The sequence below is a fragment of the Cucurbita moschata genome, unplaced genomic scaffold (genome assembly GCF_002738365.1).
Source record: "Cucurbita moschata cultivar Rifu unplaced genomic scaffold, Cmos_1.0 Cmo_Scf00017, whole genome shotgun sequence".
Lineage (NCBI taxonomy): Eukaryota > Viridiplantae > Streptophyta > Magnoliopsida > Cucurbitales > Cucurbitaceae > Cucurbita > Cucurbita moschata.
This window is the reverse complement of record NW_019268533.1, coordinates 1292697-1311651: the sequence shown is the minus strand read 5'-3', so window position 1 is coordinate 1311651 and position 18955 is coordinate 1292697. Positions and strand designations below refer to the sequence as shown.

Here is an 18955-nt window from a genome sequence, read left to right as displayed (position 1 = left end):
AAAAAAAGCATCCATTTTTTAAAACGTTTTAGACAACATTATTACTACTTTTTCTAATTTTTTAAAAAGGTATTTTTCATATGGCTAAAAATAAATAAATATTGTCATGTTCATTTAAAAAAAAAAAAAAAGGAAAGGAAAATGAATGTGAACACTGAAGAAGACGACGTCGTTTGATGAGGGTTTGAAAAGCAAAAGCGGTGTAGAAAGTTGAAGGAGACGCATAACACGTCTCGAGAAAGAGGCTTCCTGGTCAAACTTGTACAAAATGATATTATTTTATTTAATTAACATAAATATAATACAAAATTAAAAAATCAAATTTTATATAAAAAAAAAAAAAGAAAATTATATAAAATTTCAGTTTCATTCCAATTCCAATTTTCTTAACTTTGATTCCACTCTTTTCTGTCATATCTGGCTGAGTCAACACGTACTTTTCTTCTCTAGGCCTCACCTAACATTTATTTACATTTTTGGTCCCTATAGTTTTAAGATTTTACATTTTTACCACCAAATTTCGAGTTTAGTTCTTACGTAGCTTATAAGTTTTAAAATGTTACATATTATACAAAACAAACAAAATCACCTTATATTCTATCTCGAGTATGAGAAAAACTGAAAAGAATTGAAGATACTACCTATATCAAGAAGTATTTAAAGTGATCACGTTGGAAGAGACGAAACTCAATTCTCAAGAATAGAACGGTAACATCTTAAAACCGAAAGAGTAAACTCAAAACCCAGTGGTAAAAAAGTAAAAGTTTGAAACATAGGGACTAAACGAAAGTGAACTCAAACGAGACGTCTTACCACGTAAACCTAATTCTTATAAATTATAAACTAAGAAAGGAAATAAAAAGTCAAACTTTACAGAGCCATGAAAAAGAGGAACTTAGAACACAATCATAATAGATCTAATTCAAACCCAAAGATTAAAGAAATGGATTTATGTGGGTGGGTGAAGATTGGGGGAAGATTTATTTGTAAAGAGAACACAAGAGTCATGGTGAAGCTTTTTAACCATGGTGGAAGTTGGAATTAGTCAAGCTTTTCGAGGTTTTTCCTTCCCTTTCTCTGTTAGGTGGCTCCCATTCTATAGAAACAGAACAAAGAACAAAAAAAGGAACACAAAACCAAGCATGTTCTTCTAGAAAAAAATGGTTGAGAGAGTAGAAAATTAGGTTAACCAATGCGAGTTGTTGAACATGGACAGAGACACATGAAGCAACCAAGAATGAACACAAATTCATGAAGCTTTTTCATTATAAATACTCCTTTTCTTCTCTCTTCTCTTTCCCTCAACCAAACTGAAACAATTACCTGAATCAATTCAAGCTTTTTGAGGAGTTCGCCATGGAAATGAAGCTCCAAAGCTGCTTCTCTGTTTTGATCGTCTTGTCTTTGTGTCTCTCTGTTTCAGCTCAGAGTTGCAGAAGCTACAATGGGTTTGCCAATAATCAAGTGTTTGCAGCGTGTGTGGATCATCCTGTGCTCAACTCTGTCCTTCATTGGACCTATATTGAATCAAACAATACCTTGAGAATTGCCTTCAGACGCCCTTCCACCACTCCCAATCAATGGATTGCTTGGGGTATTAACCCTCAGGGCTTGGCCATGTTTGGGACTCAAGCGCTTGTTGCTCATCAGAACTCCACTGGTGGCACTCATGCTTACACTTCCAGTTTGAATCCCCCTGGTCCAACCCTGCAACAGAGCGATTTGAGATATGGGGTTTCTGAACTTTCAGCCACTTATGTCAACAACGAGATGACTCTTTATGCAACTATTACGCTTCCTGGCGGTATGACCACCATCAATCAGGTATGGCAGGAAGGCCCTATGGCGGGTGGTGCTCCAAGCGCCCATGCGCTCACCAACGACAACAGAGCCTCAAGAAATACCCTCGATTTGCTTACTGGGTCTAGCACGGCGGCGGTGGATTCGGTTCTCAAGAGGAGAAACGTAAGTGGGTCGTTGTTTTCTTGATCTGGGTCTGTTTTAATCTTTCCATTTGTGAAACCCTTTTTGGGGATTTGGCGAAATTTTGACATCTGATTTGGGTTTTGATTTTTCAGACTCATGGAGTTTTGAACGCCGTTAGTTGGGGTACTTTGATGCCGATGGGTGCCATTTTCGCTAGGTATTTGAAGGTTTTCAAAGGTGCAGATCCGGCCTGGTTTTACCTCCACGTCGCTTGCCAATCCTCCGCCTACGCCGTCGGTGTCGCCGGTTGGGCTACCGGCATAAAACTCGGCAGCGATTCCGTTGCTGTTCAATACAACACCCATCGCAACATCGGAATCACCCTCTTCGTCTTCGGAACTCTTCAGGTAAACGAAACCCTAAAACCCCAAATCCAAAAATCAAAACCCCAAATCAAAATTTATCAAAATCCTTACTGGGTTTTGTTCATTTCAGGTTTTCGCGCTGCTTCTGAGGCCGAACAAGGATCACAAATACAGAATCTACTGGAACATATACCACCACTCGATCGGATACAGTGTGATAGCTCTGAGCATCGCCAACGTGTTTGAAGGGCTAAGCATCTTGAGCCCCGATGACAAATGGAAACGGGCTTACACCGGAATCATCATCTTCTTGGGCGCCGTCGCCGTCGTTCTTGAAGTGATCACATGGGTCATCGTCATCAAGCGAAAGAGATCCAACTCCGATAAGTTTCCTCATAACATCAATGGCGTCAATGGGATGAATGGACATGCTAATAGGGTTTGATCATTCCCGAGAGTCTCTGATTTTGGGGTTTTCTTTTTGGTTTGATTTTACATTTAGAGTGTTCGTCTTTGTTTTTGTGTTTTTTTCTTATTTGGGATTAGTAGTAGCGATGATCATATTGTAGAATATTATTTGTTATTATATTTATACATAATTCTTTTTTCTTATTTTATCTCTTTTTTTCATTTCAAGTTATGAACTTCACTTACAAGCTAAGAACTTCCAATCTAAAAGTGGAAGAAATTTAAGCATAAAATGGAAAATGTATCAAATTTAGTTCAAATTTTAGACATAATGTAGGTAGGCAACCGGAATGAAATTTAGTATTTTATTAGCTACACACGTTCATACTCAAGATAGGTTTGAATTACTTTTTCGGTTCATAAAAGCTAGAAAACGAACATTTTTTTTAATCTTTGAGCTTTGAAAAATAGTTATAAATGGTCTCTCGGATTTAGGGTTAGTGTATATTTAGTTCATAAACTTGAAAAATGACAAGATTTGAAAAATAGTCTTAAATCAATTTAGGGTTGGTGTTTATTTGGTTTGTAAAGCTGGAAAATGAACAATTTTAATCTTTTAGAATCAAAAAATAGTTTTAATTGGTCTCTCAGATTTAGGGTTACTATATATTCGATTCGGAAGGACAATTTTAATCTTTGAGATTTGGAAAATAGTCGTAGATCGTCTCTCAAATTTATTTGGTTCACAAAGGTAGAAAAATAGTCTTGAATGGTCTCTCGAACTTACTGTTAATGTATATTTAGTTCTTTAAGGCTAAAAATTTTAAAAAATTTAATCTTTGAGATGGACGAAGGGACTGTTACCTTAATGTGATTAATTATTCTCCATTATCGTCAACAATTTTTACCACCACTATCAATCGGGATTGTTCGAATGAGTCTATTCGAACATAGATTAAAAGTGGGCATGTCTATGTACATTAAAAATCATAAAGTTGCACCCACCAATAATTAGCAGACACGTGTAATTTACAATTTAAAATGCAATTTACAACATAATTTGCTTTTAATAAAATCAATCCAAAAAATAATTATTTCTTTTTGGCCATTTATTTTTTAAAAATTCTCTTAGAACACTTTGACAGCTTGCCATTTGGTAACATTACCAGAAGATTCCAACAACTATTTAAAAAATAAAATAAAATAAAATAAATCAAAAGAATTTTATAATAAATATATAATTGAGTTAGGTATCAATAAATTTTTAGTTTTTTTTTTTCTTTTTAAAAAATGATATTGAAATTAAAGGAATATTAATTTGTTGAATTTACTTCCGTATTTATTCTATTTTATTTCAAACTTTTAAAACTATAAATCTTTAATTCTATTTTAGTATCTGAATTTTATTTTTAATTTGCTTATATGAATTTATTTAACGATATTTAAATAATACATCATTTATATTTTTGGCTCAAGCCAAAATTAATAATAAAAAAAAGAGCTCATACAATTGGATCAACTCATTTCAAGTGCATTTCTCGGATCATTTCATTTTCGTGTTGTTAATTCATAATTTCTAAAAATTTATTTAAAGTTTTATTCGACTCATGGTAATACAAAGCTAAAGTTGTTCGTAATTTTAAAAGGTAGGTAGGAATACGTGTGTATTTTAAAAAATATTAATTAAAAAAAACACGATCAGTCCAATCAAATCTGTATAATTTGAGTTGAGTTGTCGAGTTATTTGGGTGGAGTAAGATTCAAATGAATGAAAGTTTCGTGAGTTGAGTTGATTCATGAACTCTCCTAAAATTAGTTTTAGTTGACCCGAACCAACCCTGAAATAACTCGAACCAACTAATTTGAATATTCTATGGTTGGGTTGGGTTCATTATTTAATAAAGATTGTGTGGGTTGAAAAAATATGCAACCCGAACCATTGGATTAAATCTAAATAAATGTAGTCCTAACCCAATCTATGAATATCTTGCTCGACTCCATAAGCTTAGCACTGCTGAACTAAGTGTATAAACTTTACAAGCATTCGAGGAACAAGATTTAAAAAGAAACAGGACAAGGAATTACAATTATAATACTATGGTAATACGACACGCTATTTTCCTCCTTAGTTTCGGGTAACATAGACCAATATGAACATAGCTCAACTGATATAGAGTATAATATCTAAATCGAGATTATAGGTTCAAATCTCCCCTACTAAAAATCTTCATTTTTGAGCAAAAAAACACTCGATTTTGAAAGTTTTGAAAGTGACAGTATTATCCAAGATATTTGAAAACTCCATATCGATACCATTTTTAAAAATAGCTAAGAGCGAGAATCTTTATATACCCATAACGCTCTCCACTTTTACTACATTCCGACGTCGTCCTCAAGCTAGCATGATCGTTAGTACACTTCTACGATGCAATAAAATGTCATTTTCGAGCTAATTTAGAGCTAATTTAGAGAAGATGAAGAGACCAAGGGGGAAAGATGTAAGCATTGTGATTGCAATCTAGTGAGTGTTAACATAGCTTGGGCTCTACCTTTCTACAATCTATATCTATAATCCATATACGGAGCAAAGTTAGATGTCAACGTGGATCGAACAATTCAAAGAGATAAATGTGTATCAGAAGTTGAAATCAATCTTCGGTCTCGCAGTTTTCCATCTTCATAGATGAAGGATCGAACGACTCGTAAATGGAGATCTCTCTTATAATCAGAGCTTTATCTTCTTCAAACCCTTCATCCACTGGAACCAAAAAGCGATGGATCATTCATGAACATAAACACAAATCAAATGATATTACGTAAAAGGGTTCTTATCTTCGTCGGTTGTTACCTTTATCGAGTTTAAGGCCGTCGAGAAAAAGAAGAAGTTTGGTTCTATTTGCAACAAGTATGCCTATGATCTCCGGAGGCTTGTTTTTGTTTGCAACGAATAGCTAATAAACAAAAACGAGCAACTCCTTTAACGAAAAAAAAACGAACTTGGTAGCGTGAATCATTCAACAATCTTCAACGGTACCTTGAATACATCGAAGGCGTCTCGTTGTATTGTCTTGTTCGGGTCCTATACGAAAAGAAGGGCGTAAAAATTGTTAGAAAGTTGTGCTTGTATGAGCATGTAAGTGAGAGAGTTTACCCTGAGAAGGTTCATCAAGACCCTCATGTTCTCCAATGAGCTCACATACTTAACCATCACAGCTGCGTTAGAGTTGTCAAGAAGTAAATCGCCCAGCAACTGCAGCAGAGTACCCAACTTTAGGATCATAAAACTCGAAGCATCCGTTCGAGGCACCGTAATCGACATATTCATTAGCTGCAATAGAGTGAATCTAACACATGTACATTAAAACATGGCTAGCGTTCGTTTGTTCGTTCTTTCTCTTTACCTTCACAGCGTGTCGTTTGGTGATGTAGTTGGTCGATTCCAGCAACTGCGTATTGTACACTTCGAAAAACTGAAAAGTCAGATGCAATGAGCTCGTGTTCATCTAAATGAAACCAACAATTTACGAAACGACACCAACGACGTTATCTAATGCTTACCCAGTCGTAATTGTTAGTAAGAAACGCAGCAACAGTAGATTTATGCCTTGTTAAAAGTTTCTGCATAATATCAGTTCAGGTTGTTTTAGTTGACAGACCACATTCTTAATATGCCAAACCTTAGTACTGCTTAATGTCTATCGAACCTAACAGAAACAACGGTTAGCTTGGTGTTTACCGTCACGAGCAATTGGTATATAAAGATATTGTGAAATCTCACGTCGGTTTGAGAGAGAAATGAAGCATTCTTTATAAGAGTGTGGAAACCTCTCCCTAGCAGACGCGTTTTGACCATTTGGAACAGCCCAAACCCACCACTAGTAGATATTATCTTCTTTGAGCTTTCTCTTCTGGGCTTTCCCTCAAAATTTTAAAACACGTCTGTTAGGAAGAGATTTCCATACCCTTACAAAGAATGTTTCGTTCTCCTCTCCAACTGATGTGAGATCTCACAATCCACTTCTCTTGGAAGCCCAACGTCCTTTTAGGCACACTGCTTGTTCCCCTTTTCAACCGATGTGGGATCTCACAATCCACTCCCCTTAGGAGCCCAACGTCCTCGTTGGCACACCGTCCAGTGTCTGGCTCTGATACCATTTGTAATAACCCAAACTTACCACTAGTAGATATTGTCCGCTTTGAGGCATTATGTATCGACGTCAGTCTCACGGTTTCAAAACGCACCTACTAGAGAGAGGTTTCCACACCCTTATAGAGAATGCTTCGTTCCCCTCTCCAACCAATGTAGGATCTCACAGATACACAACAACAACGAGATGAATGGACATAAGATATAGAGAAGAGAGAACAAATTCACAATCTTACTCAACTCTAAAAGTTGCAGAAGCATCTGATGCTACATAAAATATAGGATTTTGAACGTAATCAAAGAACTTCCTCATATTCTCTGATTCCAGGACATACCTGAACTGGAAAGGATTAGAACTAAAGAAGAAAAGATGATCATTAACTAGAGCTCAAGGTTTCAAACACAAGAAAAGAGTTAAACGGTTCATGCCTAGCAACACACTGGTGTTGGATGCATTCTCTAGCAATCGCCCCGTAAGTTAAAGCGATGTCGCTATCTTCGTACCTAATTCGAGCCAATCATTAACCATCAATGGATGTCGCGTAATGTTAACAATTCGATAGCTCGATCTTAAAACGATACAACCTCTTACCCCGGTATAAGAATGTCCATGATATCCATGTTCTTCTCCAAGTACTCGGAGGCTATGATCCGCGACTTGAACTGCTGTCGCTGCAGATTGGCAAGAACATGAGTTGCACATTGGCGCAGCTGCAGGTAAGAACACACTAGTTAATCTACACAAGCTTCAGTGAGGGCTGACTTATCCAAAACTACAGTTTAAATGAAAATATGATCATGTAATTGCAAGTGAGAGCTCATTCACCCCTGAGTTCAGCCTTGGAATGCAAACAACGAGAAGGCGAAATGTATTCTCCTTGAAGAACTCCTGAGTTAACTGAGCACAAGCATCTGCATTTGGTTCTGCTCCACCATTTCCATAAAGAACTGTTCTCATTTGAGAGATGGTTTTGTTCAATTCAGATATCTGCATAAATTCAAATTCAATATCAAGAGATTACAAGCTAAACCCATTTTTGTGCATTTGCTATTGCGAATTTGAAGCTATTGCAACGATTAACAAACAAAATTGTAAGAACAACATCGTTTTCTCCAGCTTAAATGAAGGCAATGGTGAAGAAACAGGGCAAAATCCAAATAATCGATAACCATACAACGAAAATACAGAGACCCAGATGAATTTTTCAACCAAATCATCCATGAGAACATTAATAATACCTTCTCTTCCCGTTTTTGCTCACGAACCTCCTCATTCCGATCAATGAAGAGAAGGAGCTCATTCGCGTACCGAACGAGCTCCACCGGCGAGCGTGCCTTCGGCTTGAAAAGCCCTCGCATGATTTCTATTTGGGTTCTGATAAATGTTACTGTTCTTCGTTGATCTTTCTTCTTCTTCTTAAGGGTTACAATTTACGGGAAAAACAGGGAGATTAGAACATGGGAAGAGAAGAAAGGGGCGTCGTTCTGGACCGGTTTTGTTGGGCATTGAAGAATTGAGGTGTTTGTTACAAATATAGCAAAAAGGAATCGGGTTTCGAAACGGTGGCGCTTGGATTTGGAACACTTTATTTAGTTACATTTAAATACTCGAAAAATATAGCTACACTTCTTATTTCAATATAATCTGAGTTATAATCTGAGTTATAATGGTTTAACCAACGTTGAAAGCGTAACGATTTAGTATTTAAACAAAAAATGAAAATTACTTGATGAGCAAAATATCCAAAGTTCCACCACACACAGCAGCAGAGGGAGTCATATCTTCTGCTCGCTCGGGCCCTCTCTAATGTTTGTTCTTCAAAGAATGGCGAGTACCACCGGGTTGCTCTTACACCCACCTCTCGTAAGACCCATTTCACCCAACGTCTCTACACCGCGTTTCTTCCTTGCCGTTGCGACCCAATTCGCAGGAAATAGGGATAAGTCGCTTTTCCATCGAAAGAAGGCTAATGGGTTTTCGACTTCCATTGCTGTGGCTACTGATTCCTCAGCGCCGTCGATTCCGACCCAGAACGAGGATTTGGTGGATACCCACAAGGAGGAATCCGAGAAGATTGTTCTTCCGACTAATGAATCCTCTGAGAAGCTTCTCAGAATTCGTCACTCGGTAACTCTGTGTTTTCGTTGATTTTTCCTTGTGGTTTTTGGGGATTATAGATTTATATCTGGGAATTTGAGGAGCTTTGTTGCTTAAACAAGGGTTTTAATGGGGTTTCCCAGAATGGATTTAGGTTTGATCTAGGCAGGGTGTTGATGGATTTAGCATCTCCTTCTCTGAATTCTCTTGTGCTTCGTTTGAACTGGTTGATATCTATGCTTTAAAATTGCAGTGTGCCCATGTTATGGCCATGGCTGTTCAGAAGCTCTTTCCAGATGCTAAAGTGACAATTGGACCATGGATAGAAAATGGGTTTTACTATGATTTTGATATGGAGCCATTGGGAGATAAAGATTTGAAGAAAATCAAGAAGGAGATGGTTGGTATCCCAAATCTATGAGCACTGTAATCACTCGGCCTTTTCTTCATTATTTGATATCACAAGGTTTGGAATCTGTGCATTGGGCTATGCTTTCAGGGTATGGAATTTATTTCTCATATTATCTGTAGGAACGCATTATTAGCAGAAACTTACCACTTGTAAGAGAAGAAGTTTCAAGGGATGAAGCTCAGAGAAGAATTGAGGCAATCAACGAACCTTACAAGATGGAGATTTTGGAAAGTATAAAGGAGGATCCCATAACCATCTTTCATATTGGTACGGATTGCAATCATCTTTGTACCCTCTGTGTTGTAACTTCTGAGATTTTCTAATTTTGTGCTTATGTCGAAAGCTTCTGTAGTCGAACTCATTCGAGAGTGCTTGGTTGAAGTTTGGCTTATGAATGGCTAGAGTTTTGAGCTTCTTGATATTAAAAACTTTCTTCCTCTTCTTTGTACTTTTCCGAAGTCCAAAATGTTCTCTTGATTGTGACTGTGTGAGAGATCCCACATCGGTTGGGGAGGATAACAAAGCATTCTTTATAAGGGTGTGGAAACCTCTTCCTAGCAGACGCGTATTAAAAACCTTGAGGGGAATCCCGAAAGGGAAAGCCCAAAGAGGACAATATCTGCTAGCGGTGGGCTTGAGTTGTTACAAATGGTATTAGAGCTAGACACTAGGCGATGTGCTAGTGAGGAGTCTGAGCCCTGAAGGGGGGTGGACACGAAGCGGTGTGCCAGCTAGGACACTGGGACCCGAAGGGGGATGGATTGGGGGGTCCTCACATCAATTGGAGAAGGGAATGAGTGCCAGTGAGGATGCTAGGTCCTGAAGGGGGTGGATTGTGAGATCCCACATCGGTTGGAGAGGAGAACAAAGCATTCTTTACAAGGGTGTGGAAACCTCTCCCCAGCAGACATGTTTTAAAAACCTTGAGGGGAAGCCCGAAAGGTAAAGCCCAAAGAGGATAATATCTGCTAATGGTGAGCTTGGGCTATTACAAATGGTATCAGAGCCAGACATCGGGCGATTTGCCAGTGAGGACGCGAAGTCCTGAAGGGAGGTGGACACTAGGTGGTGTGCTAGTGAGGACGCTGAGCTCAAAGGAGGTGGTGGACACCGGGCAGTGTACCAACGAAGACGTTGGGCACCAAAGGGGGGTGGATTGTGAGATCCCACATCAATTGGAAATGAGAATGAAACATTCTTTATGAGGGTGTGGAAAACTCTCCCCAGCAGACATGTTTTAAAAACCTTGAGGAAAAGCCTGAAAGGGAAACCCAAAGAGGACAATATCTGCTAGCAATGGGCTTAGACTGTTACAAATGGTATTGCTAGACACCGGACGGTGTGCCATTGAGGGCGCTGAGCTCTGAAAGGGGGTGGACACCAGGTGGTGTGCCAGCAAGGATGTTGAGCCCTGAAGGAGGTGGTGGACACTAGGCAGTGTGCCGGTGAGGACGTTGGGTCCTGAAAGAGGGAGGGGGGATTGTGAGATCCTACATCAATTGGAGAGAGCAACGAGTGCTAGTGAGGACGCTGGGCCCAAAGAGGGGTGAATTGTGAGATCCCACCTCGGTTGTAGAGGAGAACAAAACATTCTTTATAATGGCGTGGAAACCTCTCCTAAACAGCCGTGTTTTAAAAACCTTAAGGGGAAGCCCGAAAGGAAAAATCCAAAGAGGACAATATCTGCTAGCAGTAGGGTTGGACGGTTACAAAAGACAACACACTGTAGATCAATTGTCTAGTGAAGAACATCTTGGTCTATTTTTGACCAGCTAGTATTTCCATCCCTTGACTATATTGATTCATTGTAATACCCTATACTCTTCACAGGAAATGAATGGTGGGATCTTTGTGCTGGCCCTCATGTTGAATCTACCGGGAAAATCAACAAAAGAGCTGTTGAGCTTGAGACAGTTGCTGGTGCATACTGGAGAGGAGATGAGAAGAATCCAATGCTACAGAGGATATACGGCACTGCTTGGGAGACCGAAGAACAATTAAAAGCATACCTTCACTTCAAAGAGGAGGCCAAACGTCGTGATCACAGGCGCTTAGGGAAAGATCTCGATCTATTCTCCATTCAGGTCTAGATTTTCCATGTTCTTGTTGGTAGCAAGAGTTATGCTCTTAGATTATGTCGGTCTGAGTTGCTTTAGAATCTTGACTGACCACAGGACGACGCTGGGGGAGGTTTGGTATTCTGGCATCCAAAGGGCGCTGTCGTGAGGAGCATAATCGAAGATTTATGGAAGAAATTGCACCGGGAACGCGGTTACGATCTGCTATATACTCCACATGTGGCGAAAGCAGCCCTTTGGAAAACAAGTGGTCATTCAGACTTCTACAGCGAAAATATGTACAATCAGATGGATGTCGAGGACGAGCTTTATCAACTTCGACCTATGAATTGTCCTTACCATATTCTATTTTACAAAAGGAGGCTTACCTCCTATCAAGATTTTCCTATTCGAGTAGCAGAATTGGGGACGGTATATAGATACGAGCTGTCTGGTAGCTTGCACGGTCTTTTTCGTGTTAGAGGTTTTACCCAGGTGCACTTCATATGAAGGATTGTTCCTTGTTTGTGGCTGAAATTACACAAACTTTTGGTGCTTTACTGATCTGTTTTGTGGATTTTGCAGGATGATGCTCACATATTTTGTTTGGATGATCAAATCAAAGATGAAATTAGAGGTGTTCTAGATCTAACTGAAGAGCTATTACTTCAATTTGGTTTCAACAAATTTGAGGTAAATCTCTCTACTAGACCACCAAAATCAGTGGGAAACGATGAGATCTGGGAGAAAGCAACATGTGCTCTTAAAGATGCTCTCAGTGACAAGGGTTGGGGCTATCAGATTGATGAAGGTGGCGGAGCCTTTTACGGACCGAAGATCGATATTAAGATCGAGGATGCATTGGGAAGGAAGTGGCAATGCTCAACTATACAGGCAATCAATCCCTCACTGCAAACTGATGTTCAAGGCAGTTTGGTTTGATAAATGACAAAGCTATCTGTTCTTGATTTTTTCAGGTTGATTTTAATCTACCTCAGCGTTTTGACATCACGTATGTTAACTCGAACTCTGAAAAGAAGAGACCTATCATGATCCATCGTGCGGTCCTGGGATCCCTGGAGCGATTCTTCGGTATTCTAATAGAAAATTATGCTGGAGACTTTCCGTTATGGCTCTCTCCTATCCAAGTTCGAGTTCTGCCCGTAACCGATGCCCAGGTGATTATATATATGCGTAAAATTTCCTCTAGTTTATCTTTGTAATGTCATAGTACTTGTGTAACAACCCAACCCAAACTCACTGCTAGTATATATTGTTCTCTTTGAGTTTTCCCTTATGGGCTTCTCCTCGAGGTTTTAAAACGCGTCTGCTAGATAGAGGTTTCTACACCTTTATAAAGAATGTTTCGTTCCCCTCACCAACCGATGTTTGGATCTCATAATCCACTCCCCTTTGAGGCCCAGCGTCCTTGTTGGCTCTCGTTCCCCTCTCCAATCGATGTGGGATCTCACAATCCACCCTCCTTCAGGGCCCCGCTAGCAGATATTGTTCTCTTTGGACTTTCCCTTCTGAGCTTCCCCTCAAGGTTTTAAAACGCGTCTACTAGGGAGAGGTTTCCACACCTTTATAAAGAATGCTTCGTTCCCCTCACCAACCGATGTGGGATTTTATAATTCACTCTCCTTTGGGGCCCATCGTCCTTGCTGGCTCTCGTTCTCCTCTCCAATCGATGTGGGATCTCACAATCCACCCCCCTGCAGGGCCACGTTAGTAGATATTGTCCTCTTTGAACTTTTCTTTCTGGGCTCCCCCTCAAGGTTTTAAAATGCGTCTGTTAGGGAGAGGTTTCCACACCCTTGAATACTTCGTTCCCCTCACCAATCGACATGGGATCTCACGATCCACCCTTCTTCGAGGCCCAGCATTCTTGCTGGCTCTCATTCCCCTCTCCAATCGATATGGGATCTCACAACTTGTTTTGACTGTCGTAATAATTTGCCTCTTGATTATGTACGAGAGCTCGTTCCCAACAATCCTCATGCAAGAATTTCATCAAGTTCTTAGGTAGAATCACATCTATTATAGCCGATGATCCTTGTAAGTATGATTTGGTAGCTGAATCAATTGCATAGATTCATTTTAGGTATTAAAGTAGTGATCTTTGAATGAAATCTTCATTCCATGTTTATTCCAGCTCCCATACTGCAAAGAGGTGACTGAAAAACTCAGAGCGATTGGCGTTCGAGCAGAAGTCTGTCAAGGCGAGCGGTTGCCTAAGCTTATCAGAAATGCAGAGACCCAAAAAATACCATTAATGGCAGTTGTTGGCGCGAAGGAAGTCGAGACGCGAACCGTGACAGTGAGATCAAGGTTTGGTGGGGAGATAGGAACCATAACTGTTGATGATTTTGCTGGAAGAATCAAATTTGCTTCAGAGAATAGAACACCATTTTGAAGCCATTTTCTCATTTATAATATATGTCTATAAAATTGTATACATACTTTGGGGGACCAAAAAAAAAGATTTTTGATTTATTTAGAAAAATGTTATGGTCTCGATTAGGAAAAAGTACTCAGGGAAACCGCTACAATTTGACCGTCTCATCAGAATCGTTGGATGAAATTGTATATTCTTTAAGAACTGTGTAGTTACTTTTATTGTTTCTTTCCCCATGGGTAAAACTCAATATGATTGTAACAGTTCAAGTCCACTACTAGCAGATAGTGTCTACTTTAACTCGTTACGTATCGTCGTTAGTCTCACGACTTTTAAAACACGTCTACTAGGAGAGGTTTCCACATCCTTATAAGAAATGTTTTGTTCTCCTCTCCAACAGATGTGGGATCTCACAATCCACCCCGGTCTAGTGTCCTTGCTAGCACATTGCCCAGTGACGGGCTCTAATACCCTTTGTAACAGCTCAAGTCCACCGCTAGCAGATATTGTTCGTTTTGGCCTGCTATGTATCACGGTCAGCCTCACAATTTTTAACAATTTTTAAAACCCTTCTGCTAGGAAAAGGTTTCTGCACCCTTATAAGAAATGTTTTGTTCCCCTCTCCAACCAATGTGGGATCTCACAATCTACTCCTTGCTCTCTTAGGGCCCAGTGTCCTCGCTAGCACCTCGGCTAGTGATTGGCTCTGATATCTTTTGTAACATCTCAAGTTCACTGCTGGTAAATATTATCCATTTTGGCTCGTTACGAATTGTTGTCAGTCTCACGTCTTTTAAAACACCTCTACTAGGGAGAGGTTTTCACACCCTTATAAGAAATGTTTGTATTCCCTCTCCCAACCGATGTGGGATCTCACAATCCACCCCCTTAGGAGCACAACATCCTTGCTGACACACCACCCAGTGACTAGCTCTGTTACCATTTGTAACAACCTAAATCCACTGTTAATAGATATCGTCTATTTTGGCTCGTTATGTATCACCGTCAACCTCACGATTTTTAAAACGCATCTACTAGGGAGAGAATTCCACACTGTTATAAAGAATGTTTCGTTCCCCTTTCCAACCGAGGTGGGATCTCACACCCCAGTGACGTTCTACTCAAATCATTTCTCCTAGATTAGAAGGAAACAAAAGTTTTGGCAATTCATGAAGTTTTATATATATATATATAGATAAACTAAAAGTTATTAGTATTTATATGATCTACAAGACCAAACATATATGGTGTCTCTTAAATGATTGAGTATCATATGGCATGGGCAAACAATGAACTTCCATGGGGAGTATTAACTGCCATTCATACAACCAAGTATATATAAAGAAACTCCATTTTTTTCTTCACACATGGATGGCTGCCCCAAAAAAGCCTGAGTTGAATGAAACAAAAGCTTCTTCACCACCAAAACAATTTATGAAGCTAAAATGGCACCTAAAATTAGGCATTAAACCTTTTGTGGTCTATGACTTCTCTTCATTATGTTATAAAAACATGATTTCAACACTCATTTTCATCATCAAATCTACAACACCATTCAATAATGTCTTCACTAACCATCTCAACATCATCCACATTCATCATCTTCTTCTTTCTTTGTCTCATCACAAATGGCCTAGCTGCTGATTTCCATGTCAAAAGATATGGAGCAAAAGCCAATGGCAACTCAGATGATAGCCAGGTTTGTTCCTATGGTACAAAATCTTATCATTATAATGTAGCTAGTTCGAACACGAAGTTGAATAACGTTTCGATTTTGAGTTTGAGAAAGCTAAAAGTTGATGAATTTGTTTGTAATGTAGGCGATTATGAGGGCTTGGAAGGATGCTTGCATGTCAAGAAAGGCAAGCAAAGTAGTGATATCCGGTGGGAGATATGTGGTGAATTCGATGAAGTTTAAAGGGCCATGCATGGCGCCCATTCATATTCAAATGGAGGGCAGACTCGAAGCGCCCCTCAATATTCAACACATGAAATCTGACGACAATTGGATCATTTTTGAGTACATTAATGCTTTAACAATATCTGGAAAGGGCATTTTTGATGGCCGAGGATCTCTTGCTTGGAAGCAAAATCAATGCGCTTCTTCTGGCAAATGCGACTCTCTCCCTATTGTGAGTGTTCGTTTCGTTAAAATATTCATTTTGGTCCTTAAAACTTCTACGTTGCATTAACCATGCATGTTTTACTAAGAAGTTTTCTTGGATTGCAAGCTAACGAATGCGTATGGTTTACAATAGAGCTTGAGATTTTACAGCCTCAACAACACTATAATCCGAGGCATAACTTCAACAGACAGCAAGTTTTTCCACATGAACGTGCACAACTGCAGGAACATGACCCTTCAAAACATCATCATCAATGCCCCCGGTGTAAGTCCCAACACCGACGGGATCCATATTGGAGGATCGAGCGGGGTGACTATAAGCAATGCCAAGATCGAAACGGGTGACGATTGTGTCTCAATCGGCGACGGAAGCCGACAGATAACCGTCGAGAAGGTGACATGCGGTCCTGGCCATGGGATTAGCATTGGAAGCCTTGGGAAGTACAAGAATGAGAAACCAGTATCTGGAGTCATGGTGAGAAATTGCACAATCAAAAACACCATGTTCGGAGTTAGAATCAAAACATGGCCAGATTCTACGCAAGGAATTGCCACCCATATGCACTTTGATAGCATTGTGATGAAGAATGTTGGCACTCCTATCCTAATTGACCAACAATATTGCCCATACGGAAAGTGCCGATTCAAGGTATTTCTATGTTTAATACGTTCTTCTTTGAAAAACTTAAACCCCGCTGGATAACTATTTAATTTTAGAATGTGATTTGTGTTGAACCTGTAGATTCCATCTAGAGTTGCAATAAGCGATGTTGGATTCAGGAACATCGTAGGGACATCGACAACTCGAGTGGCTGTAAAGCTTGTGTGCAGCCGAGGGTATCCGTGCAAGAACGTGAAGCTATCAAACATAAACTTGAGATACATAGGCACCAATGGCACAGCCCTATCAGAATGTTCCAATGTGAAGCCTACAATATCTGGAAGAGTGATGCCGCCACCCTGCACTAGGGCTTTCGCAATATGATTCATCCAAAACCCAACAAAACAAAACATATGAATATATGAATACTAGCACCCTTTCATGCTTCTTAATGTACATGAGCATGATGAGAGGTGAAGTTTAAATGTATCCCATAATCGGGTTAGGCCCAAATGTTACGGTCACACTATATATATTAATACATACAAAATATAAATTTCGATAGATTAACATTTCTCTTGTTCATGTGTTTAGAGATTTGAATCCTTTCACGTACGTACGTAAAAATGTAAATTTATTATATTGAAAAAAGTTGATTTTAATAAATGATCGCTATCATTTGAATATGGTTTTGGTTCCTTCGTATACTCATCTTTTACTTTAGTGTTATATGAGTTACTCGACATACCCAACGTAAAAAATATACAAAGAGAGACCATAAAAGAAAAGGAAAAAAGTATAAAATAAATCTCGAAAAAAAAAAAAGAGAAACCATAGAAAGCTTGGCTATAAACAACCGAACCATTCAGTCTCCAACCTTCTTCGTTCCTTCTTTTCTTTCCAACTGCTGTTGTCAGTGCACTGCTAGTATTATAAAAGATATCGTTTAAAGAGGAAAATAATAAGTTTACATGAACATCGTTATTTTATGTTGATTCAGCTCTAGTTATGACGTAGCATTGATGGTTACCCAACATTTTTAATATAAAAGTCGTGATACCAAAGTTAGAAGTTTGACTTGTTGACTGATAGAAAGGAGACTTAGGTTGTAACACAATTGTTTCATAGGAGTTTCGTAATTGTAAAGCCACATGATTTTTGGGTCGTGTGTTATTTGTAATTGGGCTGATGTATAGGTATTTTAAATGTAGGTTCGATCTAAGGCACCTAGACCAATAAGTCTGAATTGCTAAAGGAAAGTTTCTATGTAAGGCACGTTACACGTGTTTATTGGGTAGCTAGCCACTAAAGATCATGTAAGGTAATTGTTGATAACGATTTTTGTGATAAGAATTACACTCTGTTATTACATGCTGAAAACAGTTTTTTTGGTGAGTAAATTACGGTGTGTTTCAAGTAATCAACTAATAGAAAACCTAAACTAAAATACTATTAGAATCAAATATCTGAGGCTTAAAACGTCAAAGTTTGAAGTCTTAGAGACAAAAACGCTACTAAACTCGAATCTCAAGTGTTAAAAGTGTGACATGTTCTGATATTGACCTAACTTACAACGAAAAGGAAGGACCGATCAAGTCTAAATGTGCAAATGTGAAACCCACCGTTATTGGAAAGCAAAACCCTAAAATATGTGTCTAATGATTCTCCATCAACAAACTATTCTTTTCCACAACGACCCTTTCAAACCATTTTTGTTCTAGGTTTCAAAATTTCATTGGTTTGCTCCATCGAATAAAATGTGAAGCGGACCATTTACTTTATTTCAAAAATTATATTCGTATTCTTTAAACTGAAATCACACGTAGAAAATGATATTGAACTATGATTTTGCTTGAGCCATAAATTTTTTAGCCAGCCATGTCACCACTAACACTAACCGAAAACAAAGAGTAGCATAATTGAATATAATAATACTCAATGAATAGCTCATTTATACATTTATTAAAATATTTCAATCTTACTTTTGGGTCATCGACGACATTCACATGACGGTTAAAATTTGGATACTAGTTACTTATCTTCTAGCTCCTTTGAGTTCACTTCAATCACTCGTGTCACATGATCTTATTGGCTAATTACATGATCCAATAGCGTATAATGCCCACAATGTCATTTATATTTACCCATTTAGTATACTTTAACTAGTCCATATCGAGCATGTTTACTTATAGTCAATTATTTAATATGATTCAATCATCACAATTCAACCTATGCAACAAAGATTCAATTAACTTATCAAAACTAAGATTATCCTTAGTGACAAACTATCGTAATTAGCTCTAATGTTTCTCCAACATTTTTGACGAGCGTGATTTCGTCCTCCGACGATCACGGTTCTTCTAATGTTTTGTAAGTAGCAAGACAAACCTAAAATAATTGAACAACAATGAGATCAGA

The 18955-nt window shown here is 38.7% G+C and overlaps 4 protein-coding genes across 4 annotated transcripts; 3 read left to right on the top strand and 1 right to left on the bottom strand.

Annotated features, from left to right (window-relative positions):
• Positions 1 to 1001: 1001 nt before the first annotated feature.
• LOC111455100 (cytochrome b561 and DOMON domain-containing protein At5g35735-like) lies at positions 1002 to 2890 on the top strand. Its single transcript, XM_023096634.1, has 3 exons — positions 1002 to 1965; positions 2079 to 2333; positions 2422 to 2890. Exons 1-3 carry the CDS (start codon positions 1357 to 1359, stop codon positions 2734 to 2736), a joined length of 1179 nt encoding a protein of 392 aa, XP_022952402.1. The 5' UTR covers positions 1002 to 1356; the 3' UTR covers positions 2737 to 2890.
• A 2290-nt stretch (positions 2891 to 5180) lies between these two features.
• Positions 5181 to 8416, bottom strand: LOC111454890 (putative MO25-like protein At5g47540). The gene is made up of 11 exons (XM_023096356.1): positions 8086 to 8416; positions 7673 to 7834; positions 7439 to 7557; positions 7276 to 7350; positions 7088 to 7181; positions 6258 to 6317; positions 6101 to 6169; positions 5851 to 5949; positions 5734 to 5778; positions 5548 to 5650; positions 5181 to 5457 (listed from the first exon to the last, which is right to left on the bottom strand). Exons 1-11 carry the CDS (start codon positions 8203 to 8205, stop codon positions 5348 to 5350), a joined length of 1056 nt encoding a protein of 351 aa, XP_022952124.1. The 5' UTR covers positions 8206 to 8416; the 3' UTR covers positions 5181 to 5347.
• Positions 8417 to 8575: 159 nt separating this feature from the next.
• On the top strand, positions 8576 to 14085 carry LOC111455212 (threonine--tRNA ligase, chloroplastic/mitochondrial 2). Its single transcript, XM_023096792.1, has 8 exons — positions 8576 to 8974; positions 9198 to 9344; positions 9476 to 9623; positions 11187 to 11440; positions 11531 to 11908; positions 11999 to 12307; positions 12391 to 12591; positions 13569 to 14085. Exons 1-8 carry the CDS (start codon positions 8654 to 8656, stop codon positions 13827 to 13829), a joined length of 2019 nt encoding a protein of 672 aa, XP_022952560.1. The 5' UTR covers positions 8576 to 8653; the 3' UTR covers positions 13830 to 14085.
• Positions 14086 to 15372: 1287 nt separating this feature from the next.
• Positions 15373 to 17056, top strand: LOC111455214 (exopolygalacturonase clone GBGA483-like). The gene is made up of 4 exons (XM_023096795.1): positions 15373 to 15510; positions 15632 to 15943; positions 16070 to 16585; positions 16679 to 17056. The coding sequence occupies exons 1-4, from the start codon at positions 15373 to 15375 to the stop codon at positions 16919 to 16921; spliced, it is 1209 nt and encodes a 402-aa protein (XP_022952563.1). The 3' UTR covers positions 16922 to 17056.
• Positions 17057 to 18955: the final 1899 nt, after the last annotated feature.